This window comes from Pelophylax lessonae (assembly GCF_965119305.1).
Source record: "Pelophylax lessonae genome assembly, chromosome: 10".
In the NCBI taxonomy this organism is placed as follows: domain Eukaryota; kingdom Metazoa; phylum Chordata; class Amphibia; order Anura; family Ranidae; genus Pelophylax; species Pelophylax lessonae.
The window spans coordinates 226,160,748-226,180,426 of NC_138777.1; the positions used below are offsets into that span (position 1 = coordinate 226,160,748).

General features: G+C 43.1%; 1 protein-coding gene across 1 annotated transcript in view; it reads right to left on the reverse strand.

Annotated features, from left to right (window-relative positions):
• The window catches only part of LOC309566059 (neural-cadherin-like), a 214,732-nt gene that overhangs the window by 23,101 nt on the left and 171,952 nt on the right, over positions 1-19,679 (reverse strand). Inside the window, exons 22-25 of the mRNA XM_082271084.1 lie at positions 15,607-15,884; positions 7,527-7,732; positions 5,391-5,521; positions 2,923-3,050 (exon numbers count right to left, since the gene is read on the reverse strand). Coding sequence (XP_082127210.1) covers positions 2,923-3,050; positions 5,391-5,521; positions 7,527-7,732; positions 15,607-15,884 — 743 coding nt within the window. The remainder of the gene's footprint in view (positions 1-2,922; positions 3,051-5,390; positions 5,522-7,526; positions 7,733-15,606; positions 15,885-19,679) is intronic.

The following is a 19,679-nucleotide window of genomic DNA, read 5'->3' on the forward strand; positions in this document are numbered from 1 at the left end:
CATATGCAAGTTCAATACAATGGGAATACTGCTGTTGAGAAAATCCATCTAAATAATTAATACTCAATCTAATACTTTACATACACTGTATGGTTCTAACTGTGATTCAATTTTTAGACCTTTCAGTGAATATATACAGAGGCGAGGAGCGGCTTCATTTGCATCACGCACCTTGACTCTGGTTGACCCCATAATCTTTTTTCACTTTGGCACATCCATTATTGTCGTCTGGTAAGAGGCAACTTCAGCTGGAATTATTAATTGGTTTATATACACCTACCCTTATTTATATTTGGTAAGGGGTATTTAACACACATCAATTTCTTTAATTTACACTTGTCCACTGTTAATAGAGATCTTTGGTGGTGGTCTAATTTATACACACGTTATTCTCAAGTCACATTGGTGATATTTACCTAGTTGTTGGGTTTTACGCTATTGCGTATTTTACATTTTTTTTCATGATCCAATGACCATTGAGTCTACTGCTCACGTGGGCCTGGATCTTCTATCAAGGTGACAAGATTCATAGAGCATCTGCTTTTCTCTTACCTGAATCTGGTAAGCTTATACCCTTAAGGGAGTCTGGTCCAGGATTACATCTAGGATTTTGTCATCATCATTTACTATTGGGACTTTATGGACTTTACATCTCCATTTATCACACTTAGCGCAACTTAATTTACAAATATTCTACAGGGTGTGGTCACACTTGAAGTTGCTGCTGTTCAATATTATTTTCTCTAAGCGCGGTTAATCCCCCTCTATATACAATTGATTTTATGTGTTTAATCCATTTTATGGTACCATTAAAATCCCCCTTGCCTCACCACATTTCCTCTCCCCCTCCTGTTTCCCATTCCCCAGCAGACCTTGTTATATGGGATGAAGGTACCTTGTTAATACTATCTATATACATAACGAGCAGGGCCCTCTGATTCCTCCTGTATTGAATTGTACTGTAACTGAATTGTCTTTCCACACATTGTAAAGCGCTGCGCAAACTGTTGGCGCTATATAAATCCTGTATAATAATAATAATTTCTTTGAGAAGCATAAATACTTTTTGTAATAATACGTATTATTATTATTATATATAATATAATATTAATATTAATATTAATATTATTATACATAATATAATATTAATATATATAATCATAAAATAATGGTATAATATTACTATTATATAATATTTTATAAAAAGTTTTTTTTACAATATTACGTATATTGCATATTTATACATTTTTTTTTTTATTTTTTGGTTATGAAATTTTCAGTACATAAACATAAAAGGAAAGCGAATAAGAAAATGACAAAAGTCGATTGCATAAAGAAACGAATCCATGTATCACAAGTAATGTTCAACATGATGTGAGCTGTTGAAGAACTTTGTAGGGACTCAAGCGAAATTGGGATAATAAGTTAATTGTACAATTCTAAGTAAGGTCAGATGTAAGGCGGGTAACGTTATACAGTAAACCCCCCTCCATTGCGGGGGTTACGTTCCGGACCCAGCCGCGAAAAGTGAAAATCCGCGAAATAGAAAAACCCTATTAAAATGCATTGTAGGCATGTTTTTTTTACTGTCACTGTACGTGTAAAAGCATTTTAAGGTCTTTAAACACACTTTTAAAAAAATAGAAACTCATTTAAACACACAAAAAAATACTGAGAGACCTAGCAAGAGCTATGGAAAACACAAAAATATTTCATTTTTAATGATTTATATAGTAAAATAACATTAAAAAAAAAAACGCAATATACCGGGACCGCAAAAACTGAACCGTGATGGAGCGGGGGTTTACTGTAACTGGCATGGCATGAAAGCAATAGATGTGGGCAATGGGGATCCAAGATCCTGCCCCAATGTCAAGTGGCATTATGCACCTCAATACATCCTTTTGTATGGTTACAGGAGGACCCCAGCATGCCCATGCATTGTTTAAAGGGGTCCGGTGTGTATATAGAAAAAAAAGGTGGGAGGGAAGAGGGGGGGTTGGGCGGGGTGTTTGATGCAAGCATCGGGGGCATGCACCTTAAGAATTAAAATTAAATTTGTTTTTTTTTTTGTTTTTTTTTACTTTCTCTGACCCCATGTGAAAATGTTCTATCTCTTCCAGTGCCCCACATGGAACCGGGCCCCAACGCAGCCGGCAATGGATCCATACTAAAGACTGTAAATAGTTCATTCATTTAGTTCATGGCTTCTCTACTCTAGCCAAAGGAAAAAATATTTAGTCTAAAAGATGAAATCAGCCTTGTAGTTGGGAGTGTCTTTTTTTTACAGCTTAATGAATTAGGGTGTTGCTTAGGACTGTAGGTTTTAAAATGCGCTGTCACCCTACATATGCTATGCAGCACAGCAGGGTTAATGGGATCATAAAAGTATGTAGTTTACTTTGCAAACCATTGAGGAGCTAAACTATTCCAATATGTATTTCACCTTTGTATCTAACTGTCCTTTTAAGCTTGATCCAGGGCTCACAGGAAGTGGGCACATTTCAACCCAGAAGAGGAACAACATCTAGTGGAGGAGTTGACCTTCTGCTTACTTTGATTGGACTGCACACTGTGAGCTTCTCACAATGTGGATTAAAAGCTGCTGCCAATCAGATAGAGCCCACCTCATTTCCTAGGTTGGAGAATGTCCAGCATCATCTAGCCCAGTGATGGTGAGCCTTGGCACCCCAGATGTTTTGGAACTACATTTCCCATGATGCTCATGCACTCTGCTGTGTAGTTGAGCATCATGGGAAATGTAGTTTCAAAATATCTGGGGTGCCAAGGTTTGCCATCACCAAGCCCCTTCCTATCCCAAACCTGACTGTCCCTGGCCTGCTTCTATCATTGAATTTCAGTTCTTTCGGTCGTGGAAATTATAAAAGTCTGACATAAATAAGTGACAATTTTCCTTGTTACCTCCATTCTTGCATCATCTGTCCTTGGGCTTCGCACATTGCACGGTCCTCCGATAAAAACCTCTTGCCGACTCCCTCCTTCTCGGAAATGATAGCTGAACTACAATGGTCTAGGGTCAACATCACTGCCTAAAAATAAACATATTTTACACTAAAGGGTCTAAAAAATAAAAGAAAAACACAAATGATCCCTATAATGGGTCCAATTTTTCCCCCTATGATTGCGGCCATAATGAGATATTTTCTTGATTGAAGTATTTCAGGAAAATACCACATTATGGTCAATAGATGGAGCAAACAATCATAGGAAATAAACATATTAGACACATTATGGGGATTATTTGCAGTGGTTGTGTGAATGCTGAGACATTTGAACAGCCATTTTTTTAATATAGAGGTATAAATAGACCCCTTAAAATATATATATGGCCAGCATTTTTTTTGGAAAAGGTATAAAATCTTATCAGTTTAATTTTTGTTGTTTCTTCACTTTGTGCCCCAGAAGCTCAAAAGGAAATCTCTCCAAAGTGAATTCTCTTTTTACATACCCATTGGTGCAATTCCCCTCTATTCCTATTCCAGTGACAAATGTAAAATTTGGGATTTTCCATCACTTTCTGTTCTGGTGACATTGAACTCCAGGACAGGGATCAGTTCTCCCAGCAGAGATTGTGGGGGGAACAGCAATGAAAACCTGAACGGGATTCTTAGGCTTGGTTCACACCTACAGGTGCAATCGCACGAGTATGCGTTCCTAGTCCAGTCCATTGCCCTGCACCTCGATCTACAGTGTAAAGCCCAATAACCCCACACTGCATGCAGGGGTGGCCAGCTTTCATCAAGCACGCCAATAACACAAGGGCCCCAACGCAGCCGGCAATGGATCCATACTGAGGACTGTAAATAGTTCAATAGTTCAGAGGACCCAACACTATTAGCTGCTCCTGTGGGGGCAATGAAAACCTGAACGGGATTCTTAGGCTTGGTTCACACCTACAGGTGCAATCGCACGAGTATGCGTTCCTACGCGTTGCGTTTAGGGCAGCCCATTTGTTTCCACCAACAGGTTACATCAACTTGAGTCAAGGAGCTGGTTAGCGGGTCATTGACCACATTTAGAGTTATCTCCCTACACAAGTCATATTCCACGCAGCTATCTTTCCTCTGGCCTGGCTAGTCTGCAGTGTCCATACTGACTTTATAACCGTTCAGTCCATTGCCCTGCACCTCGATCTACAGTGTAAAGCCCAATAACCCCACACTGCATGCAGGGGTGGCCAGCTTTCATCAAGTACGACAATAACACAAGGGCCCCAACGCAGCCGGCAATGGATCCATACTAAAAACTGTAAATAGTTCATTAATTTAGTTTTAACCATTTTACACTGTTCCAATTTACAGAGCGAGGTGAAAACAGAGGACCCAACACTATTAGCTGCTCCTGCGGGGGCAATGAAAACCTGAATGGGATTCTTAGGCTTGGTTCACACCTACAGGTGCAATCGCACGAGTATGCGTTCCTACGCGTTGCGTTTAGGGCAGCCCATTTGTTTCCACCAACAGGTTACATCAACTTGAGTCAAGGAGCTGGTGAGCGGGTCATTGACCAAATTTAGAGTTATCTCCCTACACAAGTCATATTCCACGCAGCTATCTGTCCTCTTGCCTGGCTAGTCTGCACTGTCCATACTGACTTTATATCCGTTTAGTCCCTTGCCCTGCACCTCGATCTACAGTGTAAAGCCCAATAACCCCACACTGCATGCATGGGGTAGCCAGCTTTCATTAAGCACGCCAACAACACAAGGGCCCCAATGCAGCCGGCAATAGATCCATACTGAAGACTGTATATAGTTCATTAATTTGGTTTTAACCATTTTACACTGTTCCAATTTACAGAGTGAGGTGAGAACAGAGGACCCAACACTATTAGCTGCTCCTAAGGGGGTAGCCCTACATCGGCTTCAACCTGCTGCCCTAGGTGCAAAAAACACAGAAAAGAAGTCCCTGACTCTTCCAAAAATGCACCACACCATTCTTAGATTCACAGATGTGTGGGTGTGCCATTCACAATTCATTGCACTGCCAATGTCTGCTAAAGGGTAGAGTCTTTCTCTGCATGTCGGGAATGTGCGTGATTTTGCGCGTATTCCCAACACGCCTAAATGTGCACCTAACTCTTTCCAACTCAAAAGTAGGTTTTGGTTTTAGAGATACTTTAATTCTACATTTCAAGTTCCTGTAAGAGTTGGGTTCTAATTAAAAAAAAAAAGAATACATGTGACAGCGCTACCCACGGGAACTCGTCAGATCGCAACTGTCACTTTTTACCGCTGAATAAAAATTCAAAAAAGAAATGTGATTGATTGCTGCCAGCGATGTCTCCTTTGTGCATAAATCAGCACCCGTGCAATCACATTTCTCTAAGCACTCTGAATATTAAAGTCGTAGTAAAAATAAAAGACTCACCTTGTTCTTTAGCTTGATGTCTAGTCGATGCCAGCTGTTGTCGGTCACGTTCACATTCTCTGGTAACTGGAGATTTAAGTGGGTGCCACCAGCTTGTTTGATCATCAGCCTTGGTACACCCTGCGTGATATCTACAAAAAAGAGACCATAGGGCAGATTTACTAAAACTGGAGAGTGCAGAATCTGGGGCAGCTCTGTATAGAAACCAGCTATCAGGTTTTATTGTCAAAGCTAAATTGATCGAGCTGAAGATAGAAAAGATAGAAGCTGATTGGCTACCATGCACAGCTGCACCAGGATCCAGGAGTGCTCCAGTAAATCTCCTCTCATGATTAGCTGAGTTAGACTATGGCGAACCTTGGCACCCCAGATGTTTTGGAACTACATTTCCCATCATGCACTCTGCAGTGTATTTGAGCATCATGGTAAATGTAGTTCCAAAACATCTGGAGTGCCAAGGTTCGCCATCACTGGACTAGACCGTTGTTTTTCAACCTTTTTTCAGCCAAGGTACCGTTTAAAATTATAAACAATCTTAAGGCACCCCAATATAACCTTTTTCAAATCGAAACTAATAGTTTTACAAAATGCAGCAACATCCACACACATCGGACACCCAATGTTGAAGGTGATTTATTCTTACAAAGTAAACGCACATTGGTACTGACTAGTATTCCAATGTTTCTCTTCTCTTTCAGTTTCCCTCCCTTATTCAGCTAATGTGACCTCAGTGCTAATGAACAGGGGCAGGGGTGGGGCAAACAAGGATGCTGTGCGTGTGCCCGACATTGTTCCCATCAATGGATGAAGTCGTCGGTTGGGCTGCCTTTAATATTGATTAGACCCTGGGCAAACATTTTCCTGGGCCCTCCCAAATTCACTTATCCACTATTTGCGGGCAGTGCAGGTTTAAGGGGCAGCTGCTTTGGGCCCCCCAACAATGACTGGGCCCGGAGCAGCTGCCCTTTTTGCCCTGTGTTAAAGATGGCCCTGGTTTTCGGTTGTTTGGACACAGTTGGCTAAAGAGTTGTAATGGTGCACAATGAAAACCTGTGGCTTTGTGTAACCAAAAGACAACTTGATCCATTCACTGGTTTGTGTACAGTTTTTGGACTATTTTAAGGCATTTTGCCAGGGCATCCGTGAAGAGATCTAAAGGCACCCAAGGGTGCCTGGGCACACTGATTAAAAAAAAGATTGGACTAAACAATTGCCTACCACAGGCTGATATAACCTTTCCTGACCAGCAGGGGCAGGACAATTTCAAAGACAGGTCCCAATAGTGAAGAGGTATAGGGGATCCAATGGGGCTCCATTACTATGTGCCGTGCTGTAAGACTCAGTTTTCTTGCGGTCATGGTGTAGTAATGCCCCTTTAATGCCCCTTTAAGCTGAACATCGCAACCTGGCCGCAGCTTGTTTCTCCCTACCTACCCAAGACTGGCAGAACAGCTTCAGTACTTTCTGAGGAATATGTTAAAATTTTGGGGTAGACTTGATGGACCACTTGATCTTTTTTCCGCCATCACTCTTCTATGTTTGTAAAATATTTTTAATGTACATTTAGATAAAACTATTATAAAATACCCTAATCTGTCTCCTTAATCAATTGCACAGCAGCATTTAGGCTGGGAGGAAGAAAGAGCAACAATAAGGTCCAACTGGGGCTCCATTCCTATGCACCATGCAGGGTCGGGACAAGGGGTAGGCAGAAGGGACGTGCATTGTAGTGATGGGGGCACCACAAGTTCCTTCTACTGTACGGTCGAAGGCAGTAGTGCCAGCGACATCACTACTTCTGTCAGCTCAAGGGCTGGAAGGGGCAAAGGAGAGAGCCAGGAGGAGGTGTGGGCTGTGCTCTCTCTCCAAATCCTCCTCCTAAGCTTGCACATAGTGAAGGGGGGGGGGGGGGGATCAATTTGGCATCTTTCCCCTGGGCACTGGATTATCTTGTCCCAGCACTGGCGCCATGCATAGAATGCATAAAGATAAAAAAAACCTTCTGCCTTTACAACAACTTTAAGCTAATTTCTTTCACATTTTTGTAAAATAACACTGGACACTATGGGGTTACTAAAGGGCATATTCTATTTATTCCATATTGTTTAAAAAAAACAAAATTGCTGATGTACTTACCAACAGACAAGAAATCCTCTGTGTCCTGGTTGGACACAGGTCCGTGGTACAATAGCATCCCATCCGATTGGTCACTGATGAACTCCAGAGACAGACGGACCTCGGAGCAGAATTTGATTGGAGGGAACCAAGTGTATCCATTGCCATGGAAACTACGGAGAGTCAGCTGACAGAGTGGTCCACGGAACTGAGGCAGGCATTGGCACCTAAGGCCAGACCACAAAAGTACTTGTTAGGCTTAGTGAATTGGCATCTTGTAACAATATTTCATAAATATAAGATATGAGCAATGTGAAACAGCACTCAAGCAGTGTCTTACAATAAAACTCTGTTTATCCAAAAATGGTCTCCTAAATATAGTCCTCGTGTGTTGGAATCATACTGGTGGGGAAAAAAGGTCCCTGTTTCCAGAAAACGTTAGAAGAACCCACCGCCATTGATGTATGCCACAAAAAGTCAACAAGCCTTGTGCTCCCGCTGTGCTTTCCATACACATTTCAGAACACCACACTTACCACATATGAGGGAATAAGGTCTTAAAAATGCTAAAAATTCTCCATATATTTACCCAAGGCATAGAGACAAGGCTTCCACTTCCTAGGGATGATCGAACTTTTGAAAAGTTCGGTTCGACCAGAACACCCGAATTTCCCGAAAGTTGATATCAATGGGACCCGAACTTCGGTAATCAAAAAACACAATTTTGAAGACCTAAAACCCAATAAATGCCCCTAAAAAGTGCCTAGGGTTCTGGGTCATGCCCCAGGGACTATGAATCAGGCAAAAAAAAGTTCTTAAAAATTGTTGTTTTTGATAGAGAGCCAATTAGTGAAAAAATTATTGAAAAAAAAAAAAAAGAGATTTCTTTGGATTTAGTGTCTGGTGGGTCTAAAAAGTGTACCTGTGAAGTTTCAGCTCTGTAGCATGTCCAGAACCAGAAAAAAAAAACAGATTCTTTTTCTTAGAATTTTAGTAGCGCAGGGATGGTGTTACCCTCCTTTCACACCTGGGCGTTTTTGTTTCAGGCGTTTTTTGAAGGCGTTTGGAGGCAGGCATAACATCTGAACTTCTGTATAATGCTTCCACTCTCTTCCACAGCCTCTGTATTACAGTGCTAGAGGTTTGGCGGGGCTATGTTATATACTGGGGGGCGTATTCACTCCTGATTGGCCTCTGGACCCCATAGTCACTCCATTCACATTCCTATCAGACTCCTGCCCCATCAATTGGCTTTTACTGACGTTTCTGGGCCAATCACGGGCTTTTAAAGCCCAGTTCCTGTTCCATTGCATTTTGGGCGGTTCTGGTGACCGAATTCCAAACTTTTACCGCAAAAAGTTTGGAATTCGGCCGAATTTCGAACACCCAATGTTCGGGTCGAACCAATGTTTGACCCGAACCGTTCGATCATCCCTACTTATTACACCAATCATCATATGACTCAGAATGACATGGGAAAGCAAGTAATAGCGTATTAACGTCCCTTTAAGCCTGTGCATTGCAACCTGGCCACAGCTCATTTCTCCCTTGTTTTTCCCTGTCCTTACGGACCATCAGATTGCAGGGAGTGGAGAGGAAAGAGGAATGCTGATTGTCTGCAGCCAGTTTGGAACTTGTTCCCCCCTTAGAAACCGATAGGAGAAATTATGTTGACTGTCCACCACCAAGGGTCGGCCCTTCCCACTGGAGACAATGCAGAGCAAGTGCAGGGACTGCTTGAAAAGGTAATTTCCTGGATGGGGCAGTCTTGGATGAGAATAGACAGTGTGGACTACTACTCCCAGATTGCTGGGGAGGAGAGAGAAGCCTAACCCACCCAAGCCTCTGATCAGAGAAAGAAGGAGCCTGCAGGGAACTACAATGGCAGAGCAATGTAGGGTAGAGCCACATACAGATAGATAGCTCGAGTCCCAGAGAGGACTGAGAACTCAGGAGAGGGAGAAGGGCTCGGATCCAACAATGCTAACTTGAGAGAGAAGTTGCTGTGTGCATCGCTTGACCTTTCGCCTGGCCTTCATTGAACTCCCAGAGAACAGAGGTTTGTAATGGGAGGCATCTTGGCTAAAGGCCACCAAGGTTCTTTGATTCCCCTATTTGCACAAACTGTCATGGCACACATGAGCTTATCTTCATTAGATGATCAGACCAGATTGTAGAATAAACAAACCTATTTACTGAGTGTAGTTCACTAAGTTGTCATAAAATATGACATTGCTCTGCATTGTAGATGACATTTACACAGTCAATTCCATTACAAAGGACTATTCAACAACAAACCTGCTAGTTGAACATAAATCACTCAATTTCTTTGTAGCGTAGACATCGTTAAATATGACAGCTCCTCTTGAGGTAGCTTAAACTGAAGCAATGGTTTAGGCTAGTGTTCTCAAAACTGCGGCTCAGGGGCCAGATGGGGCCCTTTGCTTGCCTTCATCTGGCCCTTGAGGCACTATTCCTCCCACTGATACAAGACACTATTCTGCCAGCTGACACCAACAATGGGGCACTATTCCTTCCAATGACACCAACAATGGGGCACTACTCCTACCCCTAATACCAAATGTGGTGATGTATGAATGCTGAATATTTAATATGCCCTGGCCAATCCCTGGGGAGGTGTGCCCAGAAAGGTGGCTTGGATGGTGGTAAATAGGCTGTAGCCCTGAGCAGATTGTATTTTCCCCTGTGAGGGATGGGTCAGTGAGCTTCAGGGGGCTGCTTGCCCCTCAGGCATTCCTGGACTGGCTGCTGGTCTTCTCTAGCAGAGGATTGAGCCTTCGGAGGTGTCTGCTCTGGGACCTGTGAGTAGAGAGTTTAACTGTTCTGCAAGCTACCTCACAGTCCCCATCTATTAGCCTTTAACTGTTCTTCAAACTAGGTCATGGTCCACATCTATGAGCCTTTAACTGCTCTGCCAGTGATCTCATTGTCCCCAGCTAAGAGACTTTAACTGTTCTGCTAAATATTTCACAGCCCCATTTACGAGACTTTAACCGATCTGCAAGCTATCTCATGGTCCCATGTATGAGCCTTTAGCAGTTCTGCAAGCTATCTCATGGTCTCCAGCTATGAGCCTTTAACTGTTCTGCAAGCTATCTCATGGTCCCCAGCTGTGAGACCTTAACTGTTCTGCTAACTATTTCACTGGCCCACCTACCAGACTTTAACCGATCTGCAAGCTATCCCATGGTCCCATGTATAAGCCTTTGACTGTTCTGCAAGCTATCTCATGGTCCCCAGCTGTAAGACTTTAACTGTTCTGCTAACTATTTCACATCCCCATCTACGAGACTTTAACCACTTTACCACCGGAGGATTTTCCTGCTAAAAGACCAGGGGTTATTTTGCGATTTTTTACTGCGTGACTTTAACGGACAATTGCGCGGTCGTGCGACGCTGTACCTAAACGAATTTCACGTCCTTTTTTTCCCACAAACAGAGCTTTCTTTTGGTGGTATTTGATCACCTGTGCGATTTTTTGATCATGCGCTATAAACAAAAAAAGAGCGTAATTTTTGCAAAAACAACAATATTTTTCACTTTTTTTTATATGAAATTCCCCCCAAAAAAAATGTAAAAATCAAAATTTTTTAAAATTTTCGGCCAATTTGTTTTACGCTACCTATGTTTGGTAAAAAAAATCGCAAAAAGCGTATTTTGATTGGTTTGCGCAAAAGTTATCGCATTTACTAACAAAGGGAAAGATTTTTGTCATTTTTGGTGTTTTTTTTTTTAACGAGTAATGGCGGCGATCTGCGATTTTTTTTGCGGTACTGCGACATTGCGGCGGACAGATCGGACCCTTGACTGACATTTTTGACACTTTTGGGGGTACCAGTGACATTACTGCAGTAATCAGTGCTATATATATGCACTGTTACTGCAAAAATGACACTGGCAGGGAAGGGGTTAACAGTATTGGACAGGGAGGGGTTAAGTGTGTCCTAGGGGCGTGTTTCTAACTGTGCAGGGACAGGTCTACTAGTGTAAAAACAAAGATCAACAGTTCTACATAGTAGAACTGTTTGATCTTCACTTTTACACAGGGAGAACTGACAGGTGGCTTGTTTACACAAGCCGCTCTGTCTTTCTCCCGCTGTAGCGGCGATCGTAGTGTGACTGGCGGACATTGGGTCCGCCAGTCACACTCCCGCACTCCTCCGTGAACGAGCCGAGGCGGGCGCGCGCCTCAGCGGGCGCGCGCCCGCCCGCTATTGGCTCTGGAAGGAGTGACAGGCGAGCGACGTAGACCTACGTCACTCTGCCTGGCCGGGGCCGACTGCCGCAGTAAATATACTGTGCGCAGTCGGCAAGCGGTTAACTGTTCTGCAAGCTATCTTATGGTCCCATGTATGAGCCTTTAACTGTTCTGCAAGCTATTTAATGGCCCCTATCTATGAAAGAACTGTTCTGCAAACTATCTCATGGTCCCCAGCTATAAGACTTTAACTGTCCTGCAAACTATCTCATGGTCCCCCCCAGCCCCAGAGAGTTAAACTGTGCTATCTTTACTAAGAGAAGATTCAACTCTGTCTACTGTTTGTAAGCATTCTGGGGTATCCCATACACCACGCCCCTCTCCTGTTAAAGCTCTACAAGCAAGAAATCTTCAAAAGACATCCCCTAGACCAGTGTTTCTCAACTCCGGTCCTCAGGGCACACTAACAGGCCAGGTTTGCAAGAAAACTGAAATACATCACAGGTGATATAATTTGCTGCTCATTGATTGCAGTATTCTAGTCTGCATCTCCCCAAGGTAATACTTAAAATCTGGCCTGTTAGTGTGCCCTGAGGACCGGAGTTGAGAAACACTGCCCTAGACTGTTTAACGGAGCCAGAGTGACTATATTGTTGCCCGTGTAATTGGTGGCCTCTGCATTGCTTAGGGAAGAACCAGTTAATATCCAGTGGCTTCCTCTGGGGTAGCGCTACATGGACATACCCATTACCTACTGGTAGTAATTCCCAATTTGACCTATAAACGTAGTGGAGGCCATTGTAGAAAGGTACGTGGTCAGTTCTTGCGAAGTTCATGGGTCTAGCTGAGAAAACCCGAGAGACAGGTGCTTCTTCACAAAATGGTTAAGCAGCTGCAATCAGATTTAGACCGGGATTATTGAAATACCATCAGTGCATACATTACACAAACATCTTTTTTTCTGGCAGAACAGCATTTAATGAATACAAATGACTCCTCCATCTGCCGGGGCCGCTCTTCTAATCCCTTCCCTCCACTCTGATTTCTATAAAATATATCGCTAAGCCTTGCCGAGCAGAACAGCGTGCTAAAAAATGAACAAAGATGTCGGCGAAAAAATTATTTAAAGTGCTTCTAAGAATATTACGGGTTGACGGCATCAGAGGCAAACTGGGGGCCTAATCCGTCTTGGCTGCGGCAGCAGCGAGAACCGAGGTAGGGGGAGGAAATTACTCAAATTAATAAATTATATTGGCTTGCAGTAAAGGAAAGAAAATCTAAAATATGTAACAGATATTTAAAGAACCATAACAGATTTTCTGTATTTGTCATATGGTAAGGCAGGGCAATGAAATCATCAACTTTGTAATTTGTTTAGTTTTATTTGTACAGGCTCTGGAATTAACGTATCACTAAACCTAGGAGGAAAAATGTATACTGGAGGTGGTAGCTGCATTCGTTTTCACTAGGGTTGCGCCAATACTATTTTCGTGAGTAAATACATTGCCCGGCCAAAAAAAAAGTCACCGCCTGGAATTAACTAAGCAACTAACTAAACTAAGCATGCAGTAACCATCCTATTGGATAGTTATTGCATGTGCCCAAAGAATGAGGTTAGCTGACTACCTAAATATACTGAATGACCAGGTTATTCCATCAATGGATTTTCTCTTTCCTGATGGCATGGGCATATTCCAAGATGGCAATGCCTGGATTCATCAGTCTCAAATTGGTAATTTGGGTGGTTCCCATAGGGCATTTTGTTGTGGGGTAGGCAACTTCCACACACCAAGGGGTCAAAATGGGCCTGAGTTTTGCTGACAAAATTCTTAATAGGAGTTTGAAAAAAAAGTTAGGTACTACTTGAGTACAGTAGTTAACACGTTTTGAGGTCCAGATATCACCCCGTTCATCAGGGCTTAGTTGAGGAAAGTGGAAAGATAGAGCTGGACTCGTAGGGTTATCTTACTGGTATTGTTATCGTAAGGTGATTACTGTTGGTGTAAATGATCCGGTTCCTGGGCAGGCGGCTTCTACACCCCAGAGGATGGCCACAGTCTCCTTGGTTTATAGTGTAATGTAGCGAGAATTGAAACTGAAGCGCCACACCACTGCTCAGAAGTCCAGATATAACTTTAAAGTCGGGGATACAATCCAAAAAAGTAGCAAACGCATTTCAGGGCTTGACTGGCAACAATATGAACAAACCAGAAGTGAAGTGGACCAACAATTGTATTCTTTCCAGTGTAAAAAGGCCTTATCAGCAGCTTGTTTAGAAGACAAAGAGAGGTCGGAGGGGAAAAAGCAAACTGGGTGTGACGCAAGGGGTATCTTGCCCACTAGAAGGCCTCTTATGCGGCTGCCAGGCTCACCAGGGAAATCATTGGGTGTCTGTATGCAAGCCATGGACTCCAAATTTAGAGGAATGTTACATGAGTGTTGGTAGGAATCAGTGTTGAGGGTAACTATTTACAAAGTAACTGATTACAGTAACTACATTACTTTTTTTGGTAACGAAGTAACGTAACTAGTTACAATACTAATATTGGTAACTACACTACTTTACTAGGCTATAGGAGGTAACTACACTACTTTACTAGGCTATAGGAGGTAACTACACTACTTTACTAGGCTATAGGAGATAACTACACTACTTTACTAGGCTATAGGAGGTAACTACACTACTTTACTAGGCTATAGGAGGTAACTACACTACTTTACTAGGCTATAGGAGGTAACTACTCTACTTTACTAGGCTATAGGAGGTAACTACACTACTTTACTAGGCTATAGGAGGTAACTACACTACTTTACTAGGCTATAGGAGGTAACTACACTACTTTACTAGGCTATAGGAACGCGCTTTCCTGCGTTACCCAAGCCATGCGATACAATCGTTATTTCGAAGAATAGAGAGGGATGAAGTTTATGACTTTTTGTTGCACTTTATGTTTTATTCTGTCTTTTCAGGTTTTGTTCTCATGTTTCCCAAAGCCTGTGTTTATACAGTAAACTTTATGCAGAAAGAGCGTCATGTATCTTCTTCTACACGGTCAATTAAGAAAGAGGAAAGTAAAGTAATAAGTAGTGAAGTTACTTTTCAAATGCAGTAACTAGTAAAGTAATCTTGTTACAATTTACAGAAGTAACTAGTTACATTTTTTGAGTAACTACCCCAACACTGGTAGGAATACTAGTCTGTTGTTTGTTAATTAAAATGCCATCTAGGCGAGAATCAGCTTCTGAGAAATGGTTAAATTGCTTCTTCCACGAGATTGTGAGCTTAGAGGCTAGCAAGACAAAATGGACCAATGTAAATTGGCATTTAGTAATGTTGGGGGGGTTTAAAGTGCCAGAGGGTCAGCCAGGGGTCCTTAACGAACAGCGTTCCTAGTAGTGTACCCAATAGTGAGAAGACCCCGGACCAAAAACAACCCAACATAGGACAGGTCCACCAAATATGAAGGACATCTCAAGTGGTCTAGCATCCTTGTAAGCATATGCCTGGGTGGCCAGGGAAAATATGGGATTATGCACCACCTGGTCATCACTTTATAGGCAGATTCGAGCATAGTGATATAATTGGTGCAGGAGATCTGTCCTCCTATTTTTTTATTTTTTTTATTTTGCACCCCTAGAACCTTTCTCCAATTTGAGTTCTGCAATAAAAGATATAAGAATGTAGTGACCAGAGCTTGATTATTGTAAGATGTTTCTCAGTGAGCTGAGTCAGATACAGGGCAGATAGAAGGTAGGAGAACCCAATTATTTCCATAGGCTCCCTATGGAGCAAATGAAAGTGTGTGCAACTGCTGCTTAATAGACAGATTCTTGCATAACCCCCATCATGATTTGTTCTCTTTATACTTTCCAATCCCTTACCTGTATCCACTAGCGGTGTCCACACAGGTGCCACCATGCAGACAGGGGTTCCACGGTAGAGAAGAACATGAAGGCCGAGCCCGTCCAGACGGTGGACATCTGCACGCTGTGGCCAGGTCATGGATGACGGACACGAAGGATACATTGCCCCCATCCACCAGATTCAGGAAGTCTCTGACAGCACCGTGGTCATGGCACCCCGCACTCCTCAAGCAGACGGTTCGTAGGCAGAAGTCTCTGTCCCCCGGGAATACTTCAGTCTGAACAGCTGCCTGGATCTGATGAGAACAAAAGCAAAAAAAAAACAACAAAAAAACGCAACGTGGTTAGCGTTCACAGAGGATAGCCGAGAGCAATTGCACCCGTCAAAGTGAAGGCATGGATTTTATGTCAGCGGACAAATGGTATTGCCGTGTACGGCTGTATCCTCCGATACATAATTCATGCTACAAGCAGGGCTTTCACATTTATCGAGCCTTTCGCATCTGCCCTGACCGATTCTATCATAATGTCTCGTGTCTGATTTTATCTGTAAGCTTTACATCTAGAGAAAGTGGGTCCATCAGCAAGCATTAGCTCTCCCGGAGTCACCAGCGCATTAAATAGGCTCCGCGTACTTCAAAATTAACTTTAAAGGGCGCCCGAGCAGAGGAGATATGATGGCTGCCACAGGTGACCTCTCCTACTGAAGACATTGCTCGCCCCTGGTTGTCATTCTGATCCAACAGTCTCAGTACTTTCTTGGCCCATGAAGTCCTGAATTCACTCTTATCTACACTATATGGACTAAAAGTGGACCTTGAGCATTACGCCTAATTCAGCCTTCTGGACATTCCATTCAAAAATAGGATTCTTTTTCTTTTATTTGCACCTGGTGATCCTGCCAATAACACGCTTCCTCTCTTAGGGTGACAACACTATTCATCTAAGTCAAGTGCCCTTCCCGTTTTCACATATAACTGGCTTGCTTTTGCCTATATTTTCTATATATAATTTTTGGTATTTTGGGATTATTTGAAATAGGAATTCTTGTTTGCAATTTATTATGCATACCGCCTTTGTAAAGGGCCATCCACATTTTGTTTTGTCTCCCCCCGCTGTCCGGAGTGATTTTGGATGCTCCTTGCGTGGATGTAGTGCTACATACTCCATATTGTCAAAAGTATTGGGACGCCTGCCTCTACACACACACACATGAACTTTAATGGCATCCCAGTCTTAAGGCCCGTACACACGATAAGAAAATCTGTAGGGAAAATTAGTCCGATGACCGATCTGTCGATCTGCCGATTTTCGGATTGTTACTATGGTGCTTTCGACAGCCGACTCCGACTTTTCGGCCGACAAAATCCTGATGTGCAGGCTATATAATTTTTTTCGTCCGTCCAAACAACGTCCGATTTTTGTCTCATTAGTACAGATTTTGACAGAAAAAAATCTTAAGAGCAAGACTAGGCATGCTCAGAGACGAAAGAACACATACAAAGCAATCCAACACATGACATCACTTCTGAAGTAGAATTCTGTCGTACGGGAAAATTCGTATGAAAGTAACCTCTTCACTTTCCACATCAGACTAGCATGCCACAAAAAACGGGCAACAGATTGTTCGATAATCTGATCGTGTGTACGGGGCTTTAGTCCGTAGGCTTCAGTATTGAGTTGGCCCACCATTTGCAACTATAACAGCTTCAACTCTTCTGGGAAGGCTGTCCACAAGGTTTAGGAGTGTGTCTATGGGAATGTTTGACCATTATTCCAGAAGCGCATTTATGAGGTCAGGCCCTGATTTTGGACGAGAAGGCCTGGCTCGCAGTCTTCACTGGTGTTCTATCGGGTTGAGATCAGGACTCTTAGCAAGCCAGGCAAGTTCCTCCACCCCAAACTCGCTCATCCATGTCTTTATGGACCTCGCTTTGTGCACTGGTGCGCAGTCATGTTGGAACAGGAAGGGGCCATCACCAAACTGTTCCCACAAAGTTGGGAGCATGGAATTGTCCAAAATGTCTTGGTATGCTGACACCTGAAGAGTTCCCTTCAACAAGCCCAACCCCTGAAAAACAACCCCACACCATAATCCCCCCTCCACCAAATGATTTGGACCAGTGCACAAAGCAAGGTCCATAAAGACAGGGATGAGGGAGTTTGGGGTTGAGGATCTTGACTGGCCAGCCAGATAGAACACCTTTGAGATCATTTAGAGCAGAGACTGCGAGCCAGGCCTTCTCGTCCTATGGGTTTCCCCGCATCCAATTCTCATGATAGAGGTCATCACAGAGGTCCGGGGCAACCGTGGTCCACATTCAAAAAGGGTCCTGTGCCTCTTTGGGTCAGATTCAGGTGCAAATTCATATAAAAATTCAGACCTGATTCGCACCTGAACCGGTGAACAGGGACACACCGGAACCCAGGTGTGACTCGCGGCCACATATGTGTGAACCCGGCCTCTAGGCTCACATGTTTTTTTTTCTAAAATATCAACTGTGATGCTTATCTGCTCCACACAACGGTTTTGCACAGAGCACCCGAACCTTCTCTTCTGGAGTCACCCGCTGGCGCACTTGGCTCTTCCTCCTCTCTGTGTGCCCCCATAGCTAGCTGCTTGCTATTGAGGCACACGTGCAGGCTTGATCTCGAGCTGGGCTGTGTGTGTCTATAGACACACACAGTACAGCTCGACCCTAACCCCCGCTCACTCCTCACGGGATATGACTGACAGCAGCAAGAGCCAATGGTTCCTGCTACTCTCAGCCAAGCTTGTGACAGCAGGGAGAAGGGATAGAAGACCTGAAGCCCGGAACAGTGCTGGATTGATACAGGACTCAGGTAAGTGTTAGGGAGGGGGGCTGCAGAGAATGCATTAAGCTAAAAAAAAAAAAAAAAAAAAAAACTTTAGCCTTTACAACCACTTTAGAGGAGTAAAACAATTGACATGGCCATATGGGAGGCACTATTTTTCTTCTATTGCGGTTAACAAATGGAATTTCAATTTAAAACGGTTGTGCACCTTCAGTTGACTTTGATCCATTGGCTCCTACATACCCTTGTGTAACGAAATGCATAAAACATAACTATAAATAATTAATATAACATAACGCTTATAATATACTATTGAAAGGAATGTTATTACTATACAATAAAAGTTATATTTTATTAAAGCTGAGCTCCAGGTAGATATAAAGGAAACCCTAATTAATGCAGTTATATATTCATTAAAAATGAATGACAAGTATTTCTAAAGGCAGCTAGTGCAGAAAGTTTGGATACCCCTTTATTGGCTAAGATATTGAAGCCTTTGGGATTCCTTGGACACGCTGCTACCCCCGTTACACAATCAGAGATTTTTATAAACCTTTTTTGCAGGATCTGGCCCTGCACTTTTGTATTTCTCGCCTACGTGAGAATGATGTACCCTCCCTCCCGAAGCTACCTGGAATACTGATGTTAGGCATCCTAAGAGGCTTTGGGGCAATCCCCATTACTCTGTGCATGCCCTGGGAAACCACCACCACGCGGCACATGTACCACAGTGTGTTCTTGAGGAGGGACTGGCTGCAAGAACCAGAAAGAGGCAGCTGGCCCCAGCTGACATAAGAAAAGTAGATGGCAGCATGCAGCAAAGGAACTGCAGATTAAACTAGACATTTCTGGTTTCCCTGGGGGTGTATTTTTTATTTTATGACAACGCTCGCAGACAAAGTATCTCCACCATAAGCACGCCTTTGACAACGTCCTTGTGATGACGAAACGCGTCAGACACACCCGCGCATAGACACGCCCATTTTGGCCATCACGTACTTCATGTCTGTCATATCTACTGAAATGTGAGTTGCCCATCTATTGTTATTTTGAAGAATAAAAGGTTATACTATGCCATTGGAGTCTCCCTTTGTTTTTTGGAGGTAATATGGCTTACTAAGCTGACTATTTATAAGAGTTTTGGAGGCGCCACTAACTTATGGGAATTTGATTGCTACCGGAGTCTGGTGAAGTGTTTATATCCTGAGATACCATCTGGACACATGCCTGTTTGACCATTCCTGACCGATGGTCAAATGATCTGGTAAACAGAC